The following is a 25,328-nucleotide window of genomic DNA, read 5'->3' as shown; positions in this document are numbered from 1 at the left end:
TAAGATCTTTTTGTATAGTTCTTCTGTGTATTCTTGCCACTTCATCTTAATAGCTTCTGCTTCTGTTAGATCTGTACTGTTACTTTCCTTTATTGAGCCCATCTTTGCCTGAAACGTTCCCTTGGTATCTCTGATTTTCTTGAAGAGATCTCTAATCTTTCCCGTTTTATTGTTTTCCTCCATTTCTTTGATCACTGAGGAAGACTTTCTTATCTCTCTTTGCTGTTCTTTGGAACTCTGCATTCAGATGGGTGTATCTTTTTTTTTTTCTCCTTTGCCTTTCACTTCTCTTCTTTTATCAGCTATTTGTAAAGCTTCCTCAGACACCATTTTGCCTTTTTACATTTCTTTTTCTTGTGGATGGTTTTGATCATGGCTTTCTGTACAGTGTTATAAACTTCCGTCCATAGTTCATCAGGCAGTCTGTCTATCATATCTAATCCCTTGAATCTATTTGTCACTTCCACTGTTTAATCATAAGGGATTTGATTTGGTTCTTACCTGAATGGTCTAGTGGTTTTCTCTACTTTCTTCATGATCTGAGCCACAGTCAGCTCCTAGTCTTGTTTTTGGTGACTGTATAGAGCTTCTCCATCTTTGGCTGCAAAGAATGCAGCCAAATGGTGGTGTCAGTCTGATTTCCGTATTGACTGTCTGGTGATGTCCATGTGTAGAGTCAGCTCTGGTGTTGGAAGAGGGTGTTTGCTATGACCAGTACATTCTCTTGGTGAAACTCTGTTACCCTTTTTGTACTCCAGGGCCTAACTTGCCTATTGGATTGCTTTGCTATTTTGTTAAGGATTTTTGTACTATATCTTCTCCTAACTTGCATTAAAGCGTAATACTGGCCTCCTAGATGAGTTAGGTTGTGTTCCTCTTCTGTTTGTTGGAAGAGTTTGTGAAAGATTGGTGTCAGTTCTTTAAATATTTGGTAGAATTTTCTCTCTTCGAACATGTTCCCATTATTCTTTTATTTTGTTGTTTCCTGTACAACACAGAATTCTAGGTTCATCAGGATGTTTTATGCTGCAGTACAGAAATCATATTTCTCCAAAAACTCGTGGTTCTTTTTCTTGCAGCATGGTATTTCAAAGCCAAGATCTGAAATATCTTTTTTTTTCTGTGGCGGGAAGTGTAATTCATCTCCTTTCTTACTGGGCAGAACTAGAAAATACGTGTGCTTATATGCTTTCAATAAGTTATGCATGTTAATATTTATTTTGGCATATACCTACATGTTTTGAAAACCAGTCAGTACTAATAACTGCACAGGATTCATTCCAGTTTCTTCCTTTTCTGTGCTGATCATGCTCTTCTCTGGAAGTGGGGACTCTGGCTCCTCTATTGACAGTTTGGTAACTTCCCTCGGGCAGCCGCCTTCGTGTTTGGCTGCCTCTCCTCGCCCACGTGGATCCCTCCTTCCCCTGCACAGCTTCTGGCACTCAGAACCAGGCTGCCTGTGCAGGGATGACCTCTCATCCTGCTTGACCCACCCCTGTCCCCAGTGCCAGCTGGCCCAAAGCAGGAATACCTTCCACTTGGCTTGGCTCTGTCACATTGCGGCCTCTCCCCCCTGCGATGTGGATGTCCTCCCAAGCCTACTCAAGTGCTCCTTATCCCAGGCCATCTCATCCTGCTCACATGGTCTCCCTGGCCACCATATTCACCTTGTGAACAAGCATATTATTTTCAATTACATTTAGAACTCTTCATTTTTTGTGCTGTTACTAGTGACAAAAATATATGCTATGGAAAATATTCATAACCTGTAGTAATAAGAAAATTGATATTTGTAAATTAGATGTCTGGACTCCACTTGTGATATTTGGCAATCTCCTAAGGTGAGGTCTTAATGTAGAAATTAATCTGAATTATGCAAAATTTTTTCTTTTAGGTAGAAGAAAGATGGTATAATTTTCTTACCAATTTATTTATGAGGCATAGGCATCATCCAGATTATAGCCTGAAATTACTATCATTTCAATTTTGTTTGTTTCATTAATAACAGGAAAGTAATTTTCATGTTAGTTTTGGGCACAGTGGTCAAGAATCTGCCTGCTAATGCAGGAGATACGAGATGCGTGTTTGATCCCTGGGTTTGGGAAGATTCCCTGGAAGACGACATGGCAACCCACTCCAGTATGCTTGCCTGGGAAATCCCATGGACAGAGGAGCTTGTCAGGCTATACAGTCCATGGGGTCGCAAAAGAGTCAGACATGACTTAGTGACTAAACAACAGCAAGGTTATGCAGCTAGTGATTTTATTTTTCAGCTATTCCTTTGGATTTGTTCTCTATTTTTTTTTTTTTAAATAACCCCACCAAGAAATGTTTGGTATTGTTTCAAATAAGACCAAAGATGTTATATATGACTAATATATTCCACCGAATGTTTTTGCTGGTCTTCAGTGAATGAGATTCTGGAGTGTCTTCGTTTCTGATGCACTTCACTTGCTGATTCCCTGTGTCTTCACTTGAAGGTGGGAGCAGGGTCTGTTTCTTTTCAGGGAGAAGCCATGCTCCTGCCTCAGAGCTGTGGTTTCCAGGGCCAACCTGAGCACTGATGGAGTCTACACAATGTTGGGATCACATTCCCCTTAAGATTACTAAGTGGGGCTTGTGCTTTCCCTGGCTTATTTCTGTTTCTGAAAACCACTGACAGTGATTTCACTGAGATCCAGAAAGCAAGAGAGCAGAGAAGAGATACTTGTGGCATCTTGTTCTTTTCCCTGGAGAGCTGGCCTCTGCCTAGGAAGCAGGAAGGGCTCAGGTCCCTGATACCCACTCCCTCTGAGCTCAGAAGCTGTCAGATCTCCCTGTTACCTTCCGTAAGCCAGACCCACTGCCAGCCTTCACGAGGCTCCTTTGTGGTGGCAGAGGCTGTGGGGTGACTGTCCTGGGCAGGAAACCCTCGTGACGTGGGATTGTGACGGGTCAGTGATGCTGTCCCAGGCAAACAAGCAATTCCTTTTTCTGCTGATGTGGAAAGAGGTAAATAATCACAGGTGTGGTTTGTTTTAACTGACATATTGTGAATGAGAAGTAACAGGGGAGTACTGAGAAGACTGTTTTCTTCTTAACAGTACCTAAGGAATAAGAGATTATGAGCAATGTTCATATGTCAGTAAGTCCATTAAGTAAAACTCTGAGAAAGAATTATGGAGAGGATCTAGGCAACAGATGTAAAAGTACAGTGTACAAATGCAGTTGACAGAAGATCCCAAACATATCCTGTGGTGGTAGATTTTACATGGTGAGATTTCATTTGAAGTCTCCCCTTGAAACACACCTAATATATGAAGCTGGTCACAGTATAAATTGTCATTTCGTTACAGTCTAGGCATTCCTTTTGACAGCTGCTGTTGATAATTTGTAAAATAGTTGATTGATTTTGAAAGCTTGGTACATGGTGGTGTAGATTTAGGGGCCTGTTACTTCTTATTCTAGTATTTCATGGTTTTAAATACCTCAGAAATTTCCTTGCTCATCACTGGCAATCATGTATCCTTTGAGTTCTTGACTGTTTGTCTGTTACTGTATGATTCCTCATTTTAATTGTTGAACTTTTTTAGGATGTTGAAAGCCAGAATAAAGCGTCAGGCGCAGAACTTCAGCCCTTGGATGAGTTCACCAGTTTGCTGGTGGTGGACGACACACGTGTCATGGTGGACCTGCTCAAGCTGTCTGTGTGTGGCCGGGCGGGGGACAAGGGCCGCGACGTGCTTTCAGCTGTGCTGTCTGGCATGGGCACTGCCTACCCGCAGGTGAGCTGCAGGGGGCGGCTGGGCCGGAGGTCTGCTGCCGTCCTGTGCTTGAAGGGCTTCTGGCGAAAACGAGTCCCTTCTCTGCCATCTGCTGACGTGCTCCTCAGTTTGCCTTTTAACATTGTCTTAGTATTTTAGAATTTAGAAATTTCTAGCTTTTGCAAAGTCAGATCTGCCGAGCCTTCTCATTTATGGCTTCTGGATTTTGTACTACATTGTAAACATGGAATGAGCATGACATTGTGTAAGAAGCCTCTCAGGCTTCCTTGATTCATCTTTGTTTTCATTTGTTACTTTCTTACTGGAATATAATTGCTTTACAATGTCGTATTACTTTTGTTATACCAACATCATGAATCAGCCATATGTATATATATATAGATTATGTATCCCCTCCCTCTTGAGCTTCCCTCCCACCGCCTCATCCCACCTCTCTGGGTCACCACAGAGTACCAAGCTGAGCTTCATTTGTTATTATGTTTACCTTTTTGAACCATCTGGAATTTATCTTGATATAGGGGATAAAGTAGGGATTCAGCTTTACTTTTTCCTAGACGGCAAACATGTTGCAGCAACACAATTTATTGACTGAATCCATCTTCTTCCCAGTGACTTGAAGGCCACACTTATTGTATTGTAAACTTCTGTACTTATTTGGGTCCTTTATAGACTTTTTTTGGTTCCATTATTCTAGTTTTTATGCTTTAATATCACCGTGTTTTTAACTCTTGACTATTTAAAGTAGGTTTCAGTGTTCGGTAGCACTGGGCTCGGTAGGACTCTCTGCCCTGGTGATCTGTACCTGAGCCACCCAGTGTGCTGACTGTAGCCACGGACGGCCCTTGAGCTCTTGAAATGTAGCTAGTGTCCCTGCGGCACTGACGTTTTCATTGTATTTCACTTTAAGTTTGAACACCCGCATGTGGCTGATGTCGGGTACCAAGTCAGTGTCATGAGTGCACCTTAGAAGTAGAACCCATCAGTTCTGAAGCCCCGGGCTTCCTTAAGGCCCCTTGCCGCTTATGCGCAGCCCTGCTCTGCCTCAGCACCGGCCGTGTCGGGGGGTCTGCGGCCACACGCCCCCTGCAGCTGCATCACATGTGCTCGATTTCCTTGTCCCCACCACCAAGACCGTAATGTACTTAGGAATGCTTGAGTGTTCTTGAAATCATAATAAATGATTTGGTAGATATTTTAGGGGCTTGTTAGTTCTTAATCAGATTCAGGAAGAACTGAAAAGTTATAGATTTCCTACTTCGTAGTTTTTCAAGGCAAGTTACTTGGCATAATTCTGAGAGATTAAATCAAGGTGAATTTCCATAAGCAAAATATTAATGTTTTTACAAGTGTATTGCATTTGTGAGAGGAAAGGATGGAATGAGAACGTGGATTTAAAGTAATAATACCTAGGATTTGTTGTATACATATCTTCCAGGCCTGGTTCTTGGTGCATTCGCTGAGTACAGAGCACAGGCTTTCCCTTTGTTTACAGATAAGAAAGCTGAAGCTCACAGTGGTCGTTACTCCCTCAAGGACACTCAGGTTTCTGGTGGATGGGAGAAATGATCGTGATCTCTGAGGGCAGAGCCACACCTGTGACCCCTCTGTCACCCTCTTCTCAGAGTTTATTTGCCTCTCTTGGGGTCCTGGCTGTCTTTGCAGAAGAAAGTGTTAAAGCCCAGAACACCCCTGCTGGGCTGTGCATTAGGAGTTAGGTGACATCAACATTTCAAACTCAAGGGGAGACAGAAACAGAGATGGGGACTTTCTTCCAACTTTCCTGGCCAGTGGCAGGTGCTACTCTTATGTCCCATCCTGATCTAGTATTTGAGACTCTTTAAACAAGAGAAACTTTTGCATTCATAATTATAAAACCTAAATTATGGCAATGAGTATAGTTTGTCATTAATGAAACTTCTTACTAAGATAATCTTTATTATCTAAATACAAGGAAAATAGATTAAAATAATCATTTCTGGAAGAATAGAGAATGGTTTCATTACGTTTTTCTAAATTTAAAAACTTTGGAAGTTAATGTATTATTACTGTAACAATGTATTGTTTGTTTTTAAAATAGCAATCAAAATATAATCACCAGTACTGGCCATTTAAATGGTGTGACTCACTAAAATTTTAAAATGAAGTCTGAGCATTATGGATTGTTGGGCGAGTATGGTATGGGGGCTGGCCCTAAACGTCTTGGGTCAGGAGACACCCCGGGTCTCTCATTTCAGATGCTGTCTACCCCTGTTCAGCCTCAACAGCTGGGTCATCCCTCTCCATTCCTATTCCTCTTGCTTGACCCCATGCCTTCTAGGATCTTGGTCATTTTTATCACCTTCTGCTCCTTGCTTGAAAGTTTTGTTCCTGGGCAGACTTTCCTCACTAGGACATAACCTTATCTTGATGTGAAGAGAAAGTGTTGAGATGACGGGCATTTCGTTTCATCATTTGGCATGTATGTCAGCTGCTTCCTTATTCCTTGTACATAGATCCCTCCAAGCTTCTCAGCACCCCTGCCAACTCTGCTATCATGATTTTATCAGTGAGGAGACTGAGCCCTGACTTAAACTAGATTTCTCAAACTCGCAAGCTCTCCATGCCCCCGTCCCTGTGGAAAGAACTGAACCGGGCAGGCATCCTGATGTCTTCCTGCTTTGTCCCCTGCTTCCCCCACAGGTGGCAGATATGTTGTTGGAGCTCTGCGTCACCGAGTTGGAGGATGTGGCCACAGACTCACAGAGTGGCCGCCTGTCCTCGCAGCCTGTGGTGGTGGAGAGTAGCCATCCCTACACCGACGACACGTCGTCCAGCGGCACAGTGAAGATCCCAGGTACTGAGGGCTGGCCCCAGGGAGCAGACGGCGTCATACAAAAGCTGCCTGTGGAACGGCTTCATTTCTGCCATTGCATCAGTTGAAGCAGCCGTCCTTGTTTTACATTAAAAAAAAGCAACAGAATTGCTTTAGAGTCACTTTTCCCACCTTTTCTAGAAACCTCAGTTACCCAAAACATGATACAGGAAACTATGCAAAGTGAATGTTTAGCTTAATGCTTATGAGGTGGATGCCTTAGCTGCCGAAACTCAGATCTAGGAGTAATCCTCTGCCTGTTCCCAGAAGCCTTCCTTGTGTCGCCCCCTCTGATGTGACACGGTGCCGGCTTGTATTTCTGGGCAGTTTCTGTTACCCACGTGTGCATTCTCATAACTCTCTTGATTAAACAGTTTCCATCTTTTAAGTCTCTTTTAACCTGTAGCTTCTTCCTGTTTTTTTCAACAATTCATCCCGGCTGCACTTTAACCTGTTGCTCAGTCCTGTCTTGCCACCCGATGACCCCTGATTCATCGGCCTGATTGGTTCCACCGGACCCTCTGACAGGACTGTTAGTGTTCGTGATCCAGCGCCTGGAAGCGTCTAGTATCCACTTGTCTCTCCTTTTGTGATGGTAGCAGCTACTGATGCTCACTGCCTGAGGCCATTAAATCCACTGGTGGTTGCAAAATGGTGCTATTCTAATTATTTCATTTCTTTCCCATTTATTAGCTAGATTACTTTATATAGGGACATTTTCCCTGATCCTTTGGTTGGTTCCCCAGGAGTACTGTTTGTATAAGAAAGGCAGGATAAAAGCTTGATTCTTTTCTTCTTTTTACATTTTCACGAGAATGAACACATCATCCTTTGAAGGTGACCAGTTATTTTGGGGTTTTTTTGGCTGTGCCTCCTCACAGCTTGTGGGGTCTTAGTTTCCTGACCAGAGACTGAACCCAGACTGACAGATGGGGAAGCACCAAATCCTTAACACGAGTTAGTCAGAAAATTACCTGTTTTTTCTTTTACATCATGAACCCATGGACTTAAACATGTATGATGGGCTTTTATCCATTATGACTATTGTCCCGTTGAAGCTCAAACTAGCGCATCTCCAGACCTTGAGCTCCTTGTTGCGTTTGGCTCTTGGCACTGATTCCAGTCCAGTGGTTACTTCCTTGTAGTCTGATAAGACGGGATGCTTTAGGCTCATCACGTCGTTTCTCCTCTCCACCTGGAATCTACCCTGGTGTCTTTTAGTGGAGATGGCATTTTAGATCACTGGGCTGTTGTTGTTTCTAGACTTTTTCAGTGGATAGAGACAGGGTAAATGAGCGGACAGTCAAACTGACTGACGACTGACCGACTTTCTTTTGAGTTCATAATGATATGATAGATCCAAATTCAGAACTACATGTTTCTATTTGTACTTAACCTCTTCTGTTACATCTGTGTTTCTTTTCTCCCCCAAAATCCTGGTTCTAAGACAGAGGAATGATAGAATATCTCATAATCACTTATTTACTTTATCCCACATCACAGGCACAAAGACTCAGGGTACCAGTCTAACACTACCAGATAGGTGTATCGTTACTGAAAATAGTTAACAAAATTTTTCTTGGTTTCTTGCTCTCTTCATTGTTGCAATTTGAATAGATTGGTCATACTATAAATCCCAGAGCATAACAGCTATTGCATACTCTGCTTTCTTCCTGTTAATCTTCATTTAGTTCTAGTTGTCTCCTTCCTTACAATGATTGTCTGAAGCTCACTCTCTTGTCAGTTCCTCAGCAAGGCTCAGAGGGTGATAGTCCTGACATGAGTCAACTTGTTCTAAGAGTTGGTTGCCCACATTTGAAAGTTAGTTTTATTGAATACCATATTTTCCTCCTGTGAAAGTTTGTTGTTATAAGTGACATTCTCAGATAAGGGTTGGTGCCCCTTTAAAATGTTCAGTAATTTCAAGTCTTGTCTTTTAAGACAGTTTTTTTGGCATTACAGTTTGTGGTATTTGTTTGCAGCCTTGTTTCAATTTTCTTTTTCATGGATATGTGATTGTTGTCTTGTGTTGGATGCCTTTTAGAGGCATTGTTGGCTACTTCCTTTTCTCCTGTTTGTCTCAAAGCATATCTGTTGTGTTTATTTGCCCCATGTTCTTTCTAATTTAATTTTCATTTCTGAATTTAAAAAAATTCTTTACTAAACTTTATCATTTAGTGTTTTGTCCTAATTCTTATTTACATTGTTCTTTCATATCATGTATCATTTTCCTAATTTCTTTTAGCTTGGTTTGAAATAATTTATATTTTTCATGTGTTTTGTGGGCACATCTTTCTGGCTTGCCTTCATTGTTTATAGGAAAATGTTATTCTATTCTTATTCTCTCTTTTGTAGTAATAACTTTATATTGTATTTGACCTCGATACTTTTATCCTGATCATTTTTATGTGAAATTAGTTTTCTTAAACTTTTAGAATGAGATGGGATTCACAAAAGCTTCTTTAACTTTAAACTCTTAGTCTCTCATAGTAGAAATTAAGCAAAAGATAATTCCACTCAGAAGTTACCTAAGACAAAGTCTAGTATACCTCTTCCTCTTTTCTGTTTCTCTCTTCCTTGATATCCAGTCTGCCAGCAAGTCCTAACATTTCTCCTTTAAAAATATATTTCAGATTCAGCCATTTATCACCATTCCAAATCATTCTGGGCCTAACCATCTAGTTTCGCCTGGTTTATTATACTAACTCATATACCAGTATAGTATAGATGTTCTGCTTTTACTTCTCACCTTCTGTGTCTCCCAGAACCAACTCCTTACGTGATAACCAGAGAGATTCTCTTAAAGAGGGTCAGAATATACTGGTACTCTGCTTAAAACCTGCCAGTGCGCCCCTGTAACCTTAAAATAGGCCTCAGATCCTTGATGGAGGCTGTGCGACTTCCTGTGAGCCTTGTTTGCCTCTCAAGCAGCAGCATCCCCTTCCTCTTTGCCTGTCTCTCCTGGCCCGTCCACGGCCTTTTTCATGGGGGCCCCTCGGTGTGTTTCGGGGGTAGGCCATCGGCCTGGAGCAGTGCTCTCGTAGGCAGCTAGCTACGGATTTCTGGCCGCGTCTCCCCATGGAGCGAATCCTTTCCTTGCTACCATGTGCTGGAACAGCCTTTCCCAAGTGTTGTTTCAGACTTTCTTCTTCAAACCAGTTACGCTTGGTGGCATTTAACGTACACAGCCTGTTTCTGTCTTATGCTAGAACAGGGACTAGCTGCAGTTAATGTTATATACAAGGCATGAGAGTGGAAATCCTTACCTTATTCCATAGAGTGAATACATATCATTCTCTTAGCATTTGGTATGTTAACTGTTGGTTTTTCATACATGCCTTTATCAGGTTGAGGAAACTTTTCTCTTCCTAGTTTGTGGGGGAAATTTTATCATAAGAGAGTGTTGGATTTTGTCAAATGATTTTTCTGTGTATTGACATACTGTTTTCTGTATTAATCCTTTATTAGTATGGCATGTTATGTGAATCAGTTTCTGGATATCAAACTTGTATTGCATTTCTAGACAAATCATAATTGTCCACAATGTATAATCTATAGTATATGTTGCTGGATTTGGCTTGCTAATGTTTTGTTAAGGATTTTTTAACCTATTTTCATGAATAGTGTCAGCTTGTGGCTTTCCTTTCTTTTTATTTTTTTATTAAAAACTTCAAAATTTATTTATGTAGCTTTCCTTTCTTGTAATATCTTTATCTCATTTTGATATTAGAGTAATACTGGCTTTACAGATTGAGTTGCAGCATGTTCCCTTCTCCTCTACTCTCTGAAAGAGTTTTTGTAGGGTAGGTATTCTTCTTCCATAAATATGAAAACATATTTACAGAATATGTCTTCTGTATAAAATTTAAAAAGCAAAAATAAAAATGAAAACTCCCTCACTTGTATCTCCTCCATTCTCACTGCTACAGCACTCTACTTCTGACGTCAGACATGTGAGGGTTTCCACACATCATGAAGCTGTGCAAAATCAGCTGGTGTCCTGCAGTTTAACTCAATCCTGACACTGGGTTAATGGCTTAAGTCCCACCAAGACTGCACCCACTTCAGATGCCAGTCAGAATGCCAAATTCTGACCTATGCTGCCTGCTGACTTTCTGTAAATCAGAGGTTTCCACAGCCGCCTCCTGAAGTTCAGTTGATTTGCTACAGCAGCTCACAGAACTCACAGAAACATTTACTTAGGTTCATTAGTTTGTTGTCAGTTCCGTTCAGCTCAGTCGCTCAGTCATGTCTGACTCTCTGTGGCCCCATGGAGTTTTTATAAAGGACATGACAAAGAATACAGGTGAACAGTCAGATAAAGAGGTGCATAAGAGTTGAAGATTGTGGGTGGGCTTGTTGAAGTCTTCTGTATCTTTACAGATTTTTCTGTCTCTTTGTTCTGTCAGTTGTTGAAGGCTAAATTTTGAAATCCCCAGTTGTAAAAAAAAAAAGCAGGATTTGCCTGCTTTTTTTCATTTATATTTATTTTTCTGTCATGTGTTTTGGGGCTTTGTTCAGACCTAAAAGAGGCAGAAGAGATTAACAGGAGACAGCAAGAATACACAGAAGAACTATACAAAAAGGTCTAAGGACCCAGAGTCATTGTTATCATGTTTTCACTGTTTTCTTGAATTCTTTGAACATATTTATTATAGTTTTGAAGTCATTGCCTACTCAGTTCAGCATCTGGCCCATTAGGGTCAGTTTCTGTTGTCTGATTTTCTTTGCGAGTATGGCTCACATTTTTCAGTGTTTTTGCATATCTCATTATGTTTTGTTGAAAACTTGGACATTTTAGATTCTGTTGTGTCACTTGGATTCTGAGTTTTTAAAAAAGATTTGTAATTGTTGCTGGATTTCTATGGTTTTTTTGTGTGTTTCTTTTGTAAGATGCCTGGAGTTACTCTCTAAAATCTCTCCCCTGTGTCACATATCCACTGATATCCCAGGTTACTTTTTTATTTTTATTTTTGTTTTCTAGCCTGACTTCTAGGGTTTGTTGCATATCTGCTTGATTTAGCCTGCTCATTTCCCCATCTGTGGATGGATCTCTGTGGATGGAAGCAAGGGAGGGCATGGAAGTCAGTGTTTTGGCAGTTTTCCTGTGTGTGTGTGCGTGTGCGTGCGTGTGTGCGCACACACACGCACATGCACACGCACACCCAGCTCTCCGTTTTCTTGAGGACATGTGCCTCGAGTCACCCAGGACTGCATGATGTTCTCATTGAGTCCTTCTTTGTTCTCTGACTTCCAGAATCTTCTTGTTAGATTTCTGGCTAGTTCTCATGTCTGGCACCCCCTAGCCACACCACATTCTTGAGCCAGCAAAGATGCAAGCTTTTCTGTATGTCCTCAGTTACGCTCCCTACTCTCTGACTTTTAGGATCTCTGCCCAGGCGCTGCCCCTGCTCTGCACCAGTTAGCACGAGGTCGCTGGAGACAGAGTCCCTTCTTGGGAAAGTTGAGCTGCAGCCGCACAGGGCAACCCCAGGCGAGAACACATAGGCTGTCACTGTTCCTACCTGAGTTGGGTAGTTTTTCCGTGAATGAACTCTTCTCGGTTCGTTGTTTGCCTTGAATTGATTTGAAGAGCCCTGAAATCATTGTTTCTCACTATTTTGAGTGGTTTTATAGTTGTTTTGCCAACTTTTTCCCTCCACCATAACCCAAGTCATACCCTTCCCTGATTCTTTTCTAAGCTAATTTGTCCCAGAGAAGACTCTAGATCTGATGCTAGATTCTTGGTGGACATGATTTTATATGGCTTTTAAAATGTGGGGGGCAGGATAATAAAGCTTGGTCTCCTGGTTAGGGCTGTAGCATGAAAATTTTCCCAGAAGTGAGACCACAAAACCAGTTGGCCGAGTGAGAGTGAATTGTGTTGTTTCCATCACGGGTGAAATGCTTTGTGGGAGGCAGAGTTGGAGTGCAAGGAGTCCTTATTTTTTGAGGTTAGTTCCTCCTGACTTTGCTGCACATCACTGTGGACTCCCTGCCTCTGTGTGTATGATTGTGGCCCCGTCTGTGGAGTGTCGATCGGGAGTGTCACTCTGTCTCTGCTTGCCTGTCCCCCAGGTGCAGAAGGGCTCCGGGTGGAGTTTGACCGGCAGTGCTCCACCGAGAGGCGCCATGACCCTCTCACAGTCATGGACGGCGTCAGCAGGGTCGTCTCCGTGCGGTCAGGTAGGAGGGGCTGAGCCTGCTTCTGTAGAACAGGACCGTTAGCTAACAGAACCGCTAAATAGAGCACTGCTGCTGCGTTCTGACATGCGTCTGCAGGAGAGGACGATACGTGACCTAACTGCAAAGTACAGTAGGTTGTATCTGTTTTCCCCTGTGCTTTCAGTAAGATGATTTATTCAAGTGATGCATGTGCCTCCCCACTGGTGGGTGGGATTACTGGTGTCCAGTGTGACTGCCGGTCCTTGTTGGGGGCACTGGTTGTCTGGGGGGGGCCCAGTCTCACCTAGACAGTGGAGATGGTGCTGTAAGGCATTTGGGAGTGTCAGACTGATGCACGGTAAAGATGGACATACTACAAGGCTTCTTAAAGGTTTTATTTTTTAGTTGATTGCTGTGAGGAGTTAGGCTCCACACGGAGTAAGTGTCGTGTGCACGTGGTGGACAGTACTGGAGTAGGTGGGAGGTTTTCTCCTTTGGGTCTCTCTCTGCTCTGATGTGCTCCATGAGATTGAACAAGAGCGAATCACGCTGTCTAGGGGCTTGTTAAATGCCCTTCACTGGCTTTTTTAGAATCATCGGTACAGGTGTATATGTGTCTGTGTGTGCAGATCTCTTCAGATATCTTTATTCTTCATCTGGAGCCAGGGTCAACAAATGTTTCCTAACATAACTACTCCCCTCTGCCTTTGTAGCAAAGGCAGCCACAGACCAAATATAAATGATGGGCCTGGCTGTGTACCAGTAGAATTACTCACAAGACATTACTTTGGATGAAGTGGTATCACAGATGAGCATGGATTTTTTTTCCTGGCAGCTCGGCAGATGTCACTGTAGTATGCAGTGGTATTCTGAGATGTCTTCAGCTTCTCTGCTTCCAACAGGGCCCCTTCCAGGCTACCCCCACCCTGCTGGCTGATGACTCCTCTAAGAGGAAGCTCGGTTGGGGTGGCACACCATAAGCTTGTCCCCCAGCTCCTCTCCAGGGCACCCCAGGCTCTGGCGGGGCTGCTCTCCTCTCCCTGGGGGGTGGCTCGTCTGTGCTGAACTGCCCTGTGCTTCAGTGGGGCCCCGTGTCTTTGAACACTTGATTCCCCTTTGAGGAAGACTGAGGCTTTCTCTTTGGCTGCCTGGGTAATAACCATTACATCAGATCCTCTCAGAGAAAGTCCTGCAGGCCCTGACCCTGGAGTGAGCACGGGCTGGCTCTGTGGGCCTCTCCCATGGCATTGTGGTTGTGTGTGCGTGCCTTCTGTTGGGGCAGTGCCTGCTTGTCCTCTGCTTCCCAGTTGCTTGCTGCAGTGTGAGCTGACGGCCCTGGTGTGAACGCACCTGGGCAGTGGGCTGGAGGAGCCAGCTGTCTTTTAGGCGGGGTGTGAGTGACTTTGTATCTAAGGAAGTTGATGTTGATCTGATGATGGGTAAACCTACCACCAGTGTGCTTTTGTCCCCCAGGCCGGGAGTGGTCTGACTGGTCCAGCGAACTGCGCATCCCAGGGGATGAGTTGAAGTGGAAATTCATCAGTGACGGGTCTGTGAATGGGTGGGGCTGGCGCTTCACAGTCTACCCCATCATGCCAGCTGCAGGTGAGGAGTGGGCTTGATGATCCAAGCAAGGGAAATACACATGTATTTTCATTTGGTGCTTTGTAGTCTACCTTCTGTTGTGTTGGGACCCAGCACTGGCCAAGGCCCCACCACATCAAGGTTCAGAACTGCAATGAGCTGTTTCAGTTGTCTGGCTGTTGGGGTGTAGCACTCTGTTTTCACCCAAAGTTTCCCAACTGTTGCTGGTTGCAGTTCTTCAGCCATGTGAGTTTTCAGGTGAAATGTCGGTGTACGGAACGTGGGTAAGTGACACGACAGTGGCCGCAGCCCTCTAGCCATGACATCCATGTGGATGAAGCACTCACTGTGGGTTGAATCTCCTTGTGGGGTAGCTGTTGCTCTGCCCAGCAAGGGGACAGTTACAATTCCCTTTCTTCAGGCCCCAAAGACCTTCTTTCTGACCGCTGTGTCCTCTCGTGCCCATCCATGGACTTGGTGACTTGCTTGCTGGACTTCCGGCTCAACCTTGCCTCAAACAGAAGCATCGTCCCCCGCCTCGCCGCGTCCCTGGCAGCATGTGCGCAGCTGAGTGCCTTGGGTGAGTGGCACCTCTGTTGTCAGGTCTGTCTGTCTTCTTGAGAAGGATGGTCATCCTCTGACTTTTCTGTCTTCTCATTCCAGCTGCCAGTCACAGAATGTGGGCCCTTCAAAGACTGAGGAAGCTTCTTACAACTGAATTTGGACAATCAATTAACATAAATAGGCTACTTGGAGATAATGATGGGGAAACAAGAGCTCTGGTATGAAACATTACATTATAGTTTCTAGTTGTGTGACCCTTTGGGACTAAAATGTTGCTTTAATTATTTTAACTTCTTAATCACAGAAGAGTTGGGAAATTTCACATAGGACTAAGAGCCGTTCTTGCATTCAGACTCCTTTATGTTGCTGCTGTACTGAATGCAGGCTGGACTTTGATTATAGAAACAGCCCCATGTAGATGGCTGTGAGAATAGGATTGTCTGTTGGGCTTTATGTGTCAAACTCACCACATCCCCTTTGTTTTGCTGGAAGAAGTAGTTAACTGTTAAAAGAATGCTTATCTTAACCATGCTGGAGGTGGAGGTTTGTGAAGCAGAAATTGCTTTCTGGTTCCCTGGGAGAACTGTTTTTGTTATACTGAAATTAAGACCAAACATTCTGCAGTGAATTTTCATGCTCTTTTTAATTTCAGTATTCATTATGTCTTTTTAGATTTTTTCCCGTTTATAAATATCAATCACTTGTTTTAGGGGAGAATAGTACCAGTATAATTAAACATTTGACTCACAGAAACAAAACACTCAACCCAACTCTGCTGAATTTGGTTTCCTAGTATGGGCTATAATTCTGTTGTTTTCTTAAAAGAGTTTTTCAGGCAGTGCTCTTGCTGCTTTGGTGAAAGGCCTCCCAGAAGCTTTGCAAAGGCAGTTTGAATATGAAGACCCTATTGTGAGAGGTGGCAAGCAGCTGCTGCACAGCCCATTCTTTAAGGTAACACTTGGCTTGTTTTGAGGCGGTGAGAGAACCCCAGGGAGCTGTCAAGTACAGTGCATCAAATATCAGGCATCCCTGAGGTGTTGAAGTTGGAAGATTGTCTGCGTGACCTAAGCTCTGGTGCTTTGATAACAGTGTGCCTTCAGATGCTTTTACTTAGGTGGCAAGTATTGTAGCAGTGGTCTGATCTGACTACCTGTTGTCAGGTGCATCACTAGGAACTGGGTAGGAATAATCCACATCATTGGTGATGCCACGCCCCTTGCTGGGCTTGTGGCAGTTATCCTGGAGTGAGGAATTCTGAGGGAAGACCTCCAGAGAGCCTGCATGGGGGCTGTCTTTGGCATCCAGTGCTGGTGAAGTAGAATGTAAGCTGTGTCTCTGAGTGTCCCTGTGTTGTTAATTTTTGGTGGCTGCAGGTACTAGTAGCTCTTGCTTGTGACCTGGAATTAGACACGCTCCCTTGCTGTGCTGAAACACACAAGTGGGCTTGGTTCCGGAGGTACTGCATGGCCTCCCGCGTTGCTGTGGCCCTGGACAAGAGAACATCACTGCCCCGTCTGTTTCTCGACGAGGTATGGTACCTTATTTTGAAACCTCTTTGGGGATGCAAAGTGTTTTCTTTTATAGTGTAAAGAGATGCCAGTGTTATGAGATGGTAACATCTGCAAGGCAAGGAATATCATTAAAAAAAGAAGCACATAGTTGAAAATGAATAACACTGAATTTCAGTTAAAGTTTATTTTTAGTAAAGATATAATGATACTGCCTAGGCATTTTAAAGTATCTTCAATGTAATATAATGTCGGTTTTGATTTTTTACCCTAAAATCACAATGTTGATGTTGGCATTCCCTCATTTTCTTGGTTGGGAAGACCTCCTCTCCTGTCTTCTTGCCTTAGTATTATTTATTTTATTCCTGAGAGATGAGTGCTTGATTTATAATCTCATAATAATATTGTCCAGGTGGCTAAGAAAATTCGTGAATTGATGGCGGATGGCGAAAACATGGATGTTCTCCATGAGAGTCACAGCATTTTTAGAAGAGAGCAAGATGAACAGCTTGTGCAGTGGATGAACAGGTTGACTATAGCCAAAACAAGAGTTAATATTGTCTGTGGGAAAATGGTGCTTCACATGGCGTTCTTTCCCATGTCAATTGTTTCTTAATGTCTGTTACAGGCGACCAGATGACTGGACTCTTTCTGCTGGTGGCAGTGGAACAATTTATGGATGGGGTCATAATCATAGAGGTCAGCTTGGGGGCATTGAAGGTGCAAAAGTTAAAGTCCCTACGCCATGTGAAGCCCTTGCAGCTCTCAGACCTGTGCAGCTAATTGGAGGAGAGCAGACGCTCTTTGCAGTGACAGCTGATGGGAAGGTAAGAAGGTGTGTTTTCTGTGTCATACTGACATCGAAACTGAGAGACAGCTGTGGCTAGAGGGCAGTTTGGATCATAGTGTGTATAAGGATTCTGTACTGAAACATTATTTCAAGATTAATAGTATTTATGGCATTCCGAAAGCAGTATGCCATAAATTCTGTAGTATTTCTGTATAATCTTTAGTGTATTTTATGACTTTAGAATTTTTTACTTTTTTTTACAAGGTATGTATGTATGATTTACAAGGTATATTATAGTTATTGGCGCATCAGTCCATTTGACGTATGTATTACATTTTTGTCTGCTGTCATGATGCTGGCATTATGCTATCATAATGTCTTTAAAAATTTTTTTAATTGGAGGGTAATTGCTGTATATTATTGTGTTAGTTTGTGCCGTACATCAACATGATCATCCATAGGTATACGTATGTCCCCTCCTTCTTGGACCTCCCTGCCACCTCCCACCGCGTCCCACTGCTCCAGATGGTCACAGCGCACCGCGTTTGAGCTCCCTGTGTCATCCATTTGCACTGGCTGTCTGTTTTACGTACGGTGCTGTATATGCTTCAGTGTTGCCGTTTCAATTCATCCATCCCCCTCCTTCCCCCACTGTGTCCACAAGTCTGTTCTCTGTGTCTGCATCTCCACTGTTCCCCTGCAGATAGGTTCATCAGCACCGTCTTTCTAGATTCCATATATATATGTTAATATACAATATTTGTTTTTCTCTGACTTACTTCACTCTGTATAATAGGCTCTAGGTTCATCCTCCTCATTAGAACTGACTCAAATATGTTCTTTTTGTAGCTGAGTAATAATCCATTGTGTATACGTACCACAGCTTCTTTATCCATTCATCTGTTGAGTGACATCTATGTTGGTTCCGTGTCCTAGCTACTGTAAATAGTACTGCAGTGAACACATGTGTCTTCTTCAATTATGGTTTTCTCCAGGTATATGTCTAGTAGTGGAATTGCTGGGTTATATGGTAGTTTGGAATAAAACTAGTTTTTTAAGGAATCTCCATACTGTCTTCCATAGTGGCTGTATCTATTTACATTCCCACCAACAGTGCAAGAGGGTTCCCTTTTCTCCACACCCTTTCCAGCATTTATTGTTTGTAAAATGTCTTGCTGATCGCCATTCTGACTGGTGTGAGGTGATAACTCATTGTAGTTTTGATTTGCATTTCTCTGATAATGAACAATGTTGAGCATCTTTTCATGTGTTTGTTGGCCATCTGTATGTCTTTGGAGAAGTGTCTGTTTAGATCTTCCACCAATTTTTTTATTGGGTTGTTTGTTTTTCTGATATTGAGCTGCATGAGCTACTTGTATATTTTGGATTGCAGTTATTTTTTTCTGTTCTGAGAGTTGGGAGAAAATAATTGCAATTATTTTATCCTTGTTTATAGTTTCCTTTGATCTGCAAAAGCTTACAAGTTTAATTAGGTCCTCCTTGTTTATTTTGTTTTTATTTCCATTATTCTAGGAGGTGGGTCATTGAGGATCTTATGTGATTTATGTCAAGGAGTATGCTGCCTATGTTTTCCTCTAGGGGCTTTCTAGTTTCTGGCCTTTAATCCATTTTGAGTTTATTTTTGTGTATGTCTTAGGAGGTGTTCTAGTTTCATTCTTTCACGTGTAGCTGCCCAGTTTTCCCAGCACCACTTTTTGAAGAGGCTCTCTTTTCTCCATTGTGTATGCTTGTGTCATTTGTCAAAGATAAGGTGCCCATAGGTGCGTGGGTTTATCTCTGGACTTTCTGTCTTATTCCATTGGTCTATATTTTTGTTTTTTTGTGCCAGCCATACTATCTTGATGACTATAGCTTTGTAGTATAGTCGGAAGTCAGGAAGGTTGATTCTTATAGCTCTTTTTTTCTTTTTCAAGGTTGCTTTGTCTATTTGGGGTCTTTTGTGTTTCCATACAAATTGTGAAATTTTTTGTTCTAGTTCTGTGACAGATACCGTTGGTAGTTTGGTAGGGATTGCATTGAATCTGCTTTGAGTAGTATAGTCAGTTTCATGATATTGATTCTTCCAATCCAAGAACATGGTTTATCTCTCCATCTTTTTGTGTTGTCTTTGATGTCTTTCATCAGTGTCTTATAGTTTTCTGCATACAAGTCTTTTGTCTTTAAGTCAGTTTATTCCTAGGTATTTTGTTCTTTTTGTTGCAGTGGTGAATGGGATTGTTTCCTTAATGCCTCTTTCTGATTTTTCACTGTTAATGTATAGGAATGCAAGGCATTTCTGTGTATTAATTTTATTGATATATCCTATGACTTTATTCTGGAGAAGGAAATGGCAACCCCCTCCAGTATTCTTGCCTGGAGAATCCCATGGACGGAGAAGCCTGGTTGGCTACAGTCCACGGGGTCTCAAAGAGTTGGACATGACTGAGTGACTTCACTTACTTACTTACTTACTTATGACTTTATTATATTTGCTGATCAACTCTAGTGATTTTGATTGATTAGCTCTGCTTATAGGCTACCCTGCAGTGTTTGTTCCTTAGCCAGGCAAGAGGTGGAGAAGGCCAAGGCTTGTTAGGGCTCACTTGTTCACTTGGGCTGTGGAGAGGGTGGAATGTGGCAGCCACAATTAGGATGTACTGGGCAGTGCCTGCGGTGTTAGACTTGCCAGATGTTGTCACAGTCTAAGGCGGGTCATGTGCTCTCCCAGAGGAATATACCTCAATTTGTGGGTCCCTAGGAAGAACCAAGCTGCTTAGACTCCCAGCATGGCTTGGGCAGTAACCTGTGCCTGCTCACCACTGTTGGCAGCTTCCACCTCTGGGGTTGGGACTGCAGTGGCGGCTTTCTGTCTGCTGCCTCAGGCACTTGCCCTGGTTTTGGCAGTGTCTGGTCACTTATGTTTACATAAACTGCAGTCGTGTCACATTCTGCCTCTGGCTTTCCACCAGTTTTGCTGGTTTTGGCAGCCACCACCTGGGCACACACCGCTGTCTGCAAATGCATGGAGTTAGGAGTTGGAGTGTTCCAGTGACAACGATATTTTGTCTCTCCGGGATGCCCAGTTTTTTCCCTGGACTCGCTCAGCTGTGTCCTACTAACCTCCTCGGAGTATTCTCACAGTTGGCCAAATCAGGACATCTCCCTGAGATTCAAAGCTTGAGCCTCAGCACTCAGCCCCCATTTGTTCCAGGCCAGCAGTGTGAGCAGCTTCTCACCTGGGAAGTAATGTTCGGCAGCTATCTCTGTGGTGACTTCTCTCCATTTTGCCTTCCGAGCACCCGCCGTTGTGCTCCCCTGTCAGGTTCTGAAGCTCCCCCCTTCCCCTTCCATGAGGGGTTTCCAAGTATGTGGAAACTTTTCCTCCTTTACAGCTCTCTCCCCAGGGCTCAGGTCCCCGTCCTGAAATCCTGTGTCTCTTTTTTTTAGCCTTTATCTTTTGACCTACCTCATTCTAAGGAGATTGACTCGCCTTTTTGAAAGTCTGGGTCTTCTGCCAGCATTCAGAAGGTGTTCTTTAGGAGTTGTTCCATATGTAGATGTATTTTTGATGTATTTGTGGAGAGTAAGGTGATTTCCCCATCTTATTCTATCACCATCTTGGAAGTTCTCCCGTAATGCTGTCTTTTAAAAAATTGCTACTGATACGTGGAAATAGTTGTTATTTATATATTGACTGTATGTCTAGTGAAAGTGAAAGTTGCTCAGTCGTGTCCAACTCTTTGCAATCCCATACAGTCCATGGAATTCTCCAGGCCAGAGTACTGGAGTGAGCGGCTGTTCCCTCCTCCAGGGGATCTTCCCAACCCAGGGATTGAACCCAGGTCTCCTGCATTGTAGGCGGATTCTTTACCAGCTGAGCCACAAGGGAAGCCCTAAAGCAAAGAGAAGCCCAAATGTCTAGTGACCTTATTATATTCTTTTCTTTCTTAGTATCTCAAACTGTTTTGTATCATCTTTATAAATTCATGTTCTGAGATAAATTTTGTTTGTTCCTTTCCAGTTCACCTGTCTTTTACAGAGAAATGGAGCTAATTGGGCTGGGTGGGAATTGCAGTATAATACTGAACAGGGGTGGTGGTGGTGAACCTTCTTTTTGTCTTAATTTAGGCTGCAAAGGAAACACTGTGATGGGATCCTTCTTTGCAACTCCATGGACTGCAGCATTCCTGTCCTTCACTATTTCCTAGAGTTTGCTCAAACTCATGTTCACATCGGTGATGCTGTCCAACCATCTCATCCTCTGTCACCCCCTTCTCCTGCCCTCAATCTTTCCCAGCATCAGGGTCTTTTCCAGTGAGTCAGCTCTTTGCATCAGGAGGCCAAAGATTAATATAGTGAATTAGATTGATTGCTTTTCCTGTATCAAACAGTCTTGCATTCATTGAAGAAACCTTACTTGGTTAGGTTCTGTTTTATTTATATATTTATAAATACTTATATATATGTGTATATACACACACACACACACACACACACATGTGTACACACAGACACACATATTGGTTTGTGTTTGGAATTTTTGGGAGACCCAGGGTCATGAGTGTGCTCATCATAATATATCTGTCTTACCTCATCATAATATATCTGTCTTACCCATTCCACGTCAGGTTATGATACCATATTATCTGTTTAACTTACCACAGTTTGCATAGAACAATACACATTTATTATTTCACAGTCTGTCTGGGTAACTTAGCTTGGTCCTCCAACCTGGAGTCTCTGGGCAGGCTGCAGTTGCTACAGGGCTACTCAGCTTGCCATGACCTGTTGGCTGAGATTGCCCTCAGCTCTTTGCCATCTCCCATGACAGCTGGCTTCGTCAAGGCGGGAGAGTCTGAGAGCAAGACAGAAGTCACAGTCTTGTGCAAGCTAACGCAGAGGTGACCTGTCATCCCTGTTGCTACATTCTGTCCATTAGGAGAGTGTCATTGGGCCCAGCCCACATCTAAGGAGGGATTACCTAGGGGTGGGAATCTTGCAAACAGGGACTCTGGGAAGCAAATCAGAGGCTACGCGCCAGAAGTATCAAGGTCATGCTACCCAGAAGTATCAAGGGTTGAAGTGTAGCTCTCTTTTTCTGTTTTCTGGACAGTTCTGTCTTTTAGTTGTTTTTTGGTTGTTTTAACATATTTAAAATTTAAAGTTAATCAGTATTTCTGTACTCCTCCCAAATAAGAAAGGCTGATTCTTTGTTATTCTGTGTTTTGGCCCTAACCTGTGTCCCTAATGATAAGCATTGTTACTATTGTTTTTTTATGTAGACCATATATTTTCTGGATTTACCCAAACGTTATACACATCTTTTCTCACCAGTTATTTCTTATGTCTTGGATTCTCTGGGATAATTTTCCTTCTCAGTTCAGTTCAGTCGCTCAGTTGTGTGTGACTCTTTGTGACCCCATGGACTGCAGCACGCCAGGCCTCCTTCCATCGCCAACTCTCGGTGTTTACTCAATTTCATGTCCATTGAGTCGGTGATGCCATCCAACCATCTCATCCTCTGTCATCCCCTTCTCTAACTGCCTTCAATCTTTCCCAGCATCAAGGTCTTTTCAAATGAGTCGTTTCATTCCATCAGGTGACCAAAGTATTGGAGTTTCAGCTTCAGTGTCAGTCCTTCCAAATGACTATTCAGGACTGATCTCCTTTAGGATGGACTGGTTGGATCTCCTTGCAGTCCAAGGGACTCTCAAGAGTCTTCTCCAACACCACAGTTCTAAAGCATCAATTCTTTGGTGCTCAGCTTTCTTTATAGTCCAGCTCTCACATCCATACATGACTACTGGAAAAACCATAGCCTTGACTAGATGGACCTTTGTTGGCAAAGTAATGTCTCTGCTTTTTAATATACTGTCTAGGTTGGTCATAACTTGTCTTCCAAGGAGCAAGCATCTTTTAATTTCATGGCTGCATCACCATCTACAGTGATTTTGGAGCCCCCCAAAATAACGTCTGTTACTGTTTCCACTGTTTCCCTATCTATTTGCCATGAAGTGACGGGACCAGATGCCATGATCTTAGTTTTCTGAATGTTGAGCTTTAAGCCAACCTTTTCACTCTCCTCTTTCACTTTCAAGAGGTTCTTTAGTTCTTCTTCGCTTTATAATAAGGGTGGTGTCATCTGCATATCTGAGGTTATTGGTATTTCTCCTGGCAATCTTTATTCCAGCCCAGAGTTTCTCATGATGTACTCTGCATATAAGTTAAATAAGCAGGGTGACAGTCTACAGCCTTTTCCTATTTGGAACCAGTCTGTTGTTCCATGTCCAGTTCCTCACTGTTGCCTCCTGACCTGCATACAGATTTCTCAAGAGGCAGGTCAGGTGGTCAATCCTTCTACTGATACTTTAAACATGTATTTTCAGTTTCTTTTAGTGAGGGTCTGTTATTGGTTAATCTCCTGATTGTTTTGTTGTTTGTTTTAAAAATATTTTAATTTTGTCCTTTTTCTAGGTAAGGGTTGCAAACTTTTTCTATGAAGGGTGCCATAGTATTTTTTGGCTATGGGAATCATACAGTCTGATCTCTGTTGCAATTATGAAAGCAGCTTGTGGTGAATATGAAAATGAGTGAGTGTGCCTGTGCTCTAATAAAACTTTTCTTTTTTTAATAAAAAACAGGTGGTGGGCCTGATTTGGCTTGTGGGTAGTAATCCAAGCCATGTCCTAGAGTACAAAATTTTCAGTTGACCATTATTTTTAGTCAGTCTATTAAAAGTTTTATTCTTCTGGTTTTTGGCCCTCATTGATCATGAGTGTCATTGATCATGACTGGGGATATCAGCAGTCAGATTAATTTTTACCCAAATGAAAGTTATAAATCCTTTCTTTGTATAACAGCTGCTTCTAAAATGTTTCTTTAGTGACTTAGACTTTCACTATGATATATTTAGGTGTCAATTTCTTTTTATTTTTCCTGTCCTTTTTTATTGTTTTTTTACCAGGTGGTGCGGGATGAGGGGTGGGCTTCCTGGTTCCTAGGAACTGGTCTTTTAACATTCTGGTAAATTCTCAGAGATTATTTTTTCAAATATTGCCTCTCCCATGTTTTCTCTATCGTTGGTCCTTTAATGGACCGGAACCTGGTGGTCCGGAGTCAACGATAAGAAAGTAAGAGAGAGAAAGAGGCTGATAGCGCTTGTTGGTCCTTTAATGGACCGGAACCTGGTGGTCCCGAGAGTAAGGGAGAGAAAGAGGCTGATCTCCCCTGGTTTACTCGGAAAGCCAATAGAGTCCTGTTCTCAGGGCTCGCGCTGCTGCACGTGGGCACCGGGCGCCCTCTCCAGTGGGTGAAGGCACAGTGCGCCTTCTCAGAGGGGCTTAGAAGCCTGGGCAAGAAAGTGAGCTCAGCGGGCCTCCGAGCTCCAAGGAATTAGCCAGAAATAGAGAGAGAGAAAAAGAGAGAAGAAATAGAATCTATTAACATCTTAGTTAAATATCTGCAAGAAGTAGGACTCTGAAAGGATGGGACAGCTTTTTGAAGCATAGAAAACTGCCTGGAAATAGCTCCATGAAAGGTTCCAGGCAGAGACTGAGGGATCAGGCATATCTAAATGAGACTGAGGGATCAGGCAGTATCTAAAGGAAGAGAAAAAGAGAAGCCAACACATTTTTTTGCTTTTTCACATAGTGTTCTCTCCTGTCTCTGCTGGTTAAAGTTTGTGGTTTTAGAGGTCTGGTTTGAAGTCACTGATCAAAAGAGAATTTATGACCCTGGGGTACTACATGTCTAAAGCCATTGTAAATTAAATTCTCTAGCTACAGAATATAGACCATGAAGTGAAGTGAAGTGAAGTGGCTCAGTCGTGTCCCGACTCTTTGCGACCCCATGGACTGTAGCCTACCAGGCTCCTCCCATGGGATTTTCCAGGCAAGAATGAATACTGGAGTGGGTTGCCATTTCCTTCTCCAGGGGATCTTCCCCACCCAGGGATCAAACCTGGGTCTCCCACACTGCAGGCAGACGCTTTACTGTCTGAGCCACCTGGGAAGTCTGCAGGATATAGACCACAGGTAGCATTAATTCAGACTGAAAACTAACTCAGTGACCAGCTTTCGTGGTTATGAATTCTCAGGAGAGAT

General features: G+C 42.9%; 1 protein-coding gene across 5 annotated transcripts in view; it reads left to right on the top strand.

The window, feature by feature from the left end:
- The window catches only part of HERC2 (HECT and RLD domain containing E3 ubiquitin protein ligase 2), a 239,225-nt gene that overhangs the window by 186,460 nt on the left and 27,437 nt on the right, over positions 1–25,328 (top strand). For all 5 annotated transcript variants that reach the window (XM_043894731.1, XM_043894732.1, XM_043894733.1 and 2 more), the window contains 10 exons: positions 3,573–3,764; positions 6,444–6,597; positions 12,694–12,801; positions 14,254–14,385; positions 14,786–14,944; positions 15,028–15,146; positions 15,754–15,879; positions 16,302–16,457; positions 16,849–16,964; positions 17,065–17,263. In XM_043894731.1, the coding sequence (XP_043750666.1) occupies positions 3,573–3,764; positions 6,444–6,597; positions 12,694–12,801; positions 14,254–14,385; positions 14,786–14,944; positions 15,028–15,146; positions 15,754–15,879; positions 16,302–16,457; positions 16,849–16,964; positions 17,065–17,263 (1,461 nt within the window). The remainder of the gene's footprint in view (positions 1–3,572; positions 3,765–6,443; positions 6,598–12,693; positions 12,802–14,253; positions 14,386–14,785; positions 14,945–15,027; positions 15,147–15,753; positions 15,880–16,301; positions 16,458–16,848; positions 16,965–17,064; positions 17,264–25,328) is intronic.

The sequence above is a fragment of the Cervus elaphus genome, chromosome 33 (genome assembly GCF_910594005.1).
Source record: "Cervus elaphus chromosome 33, mCerEla1.1, whole genome shotgun sequence".
Taxonomy (NCBI): Eukaryota; Metazoa; Chordata; class Mammalia; order Artiodactyla; family Cervidae; genus Cervus; species Cervus elaphus.
Note: the sequence above shows the minus strand (reverse complement) of the source record. Positions and strands in the feature narration are given on the sequence as shown.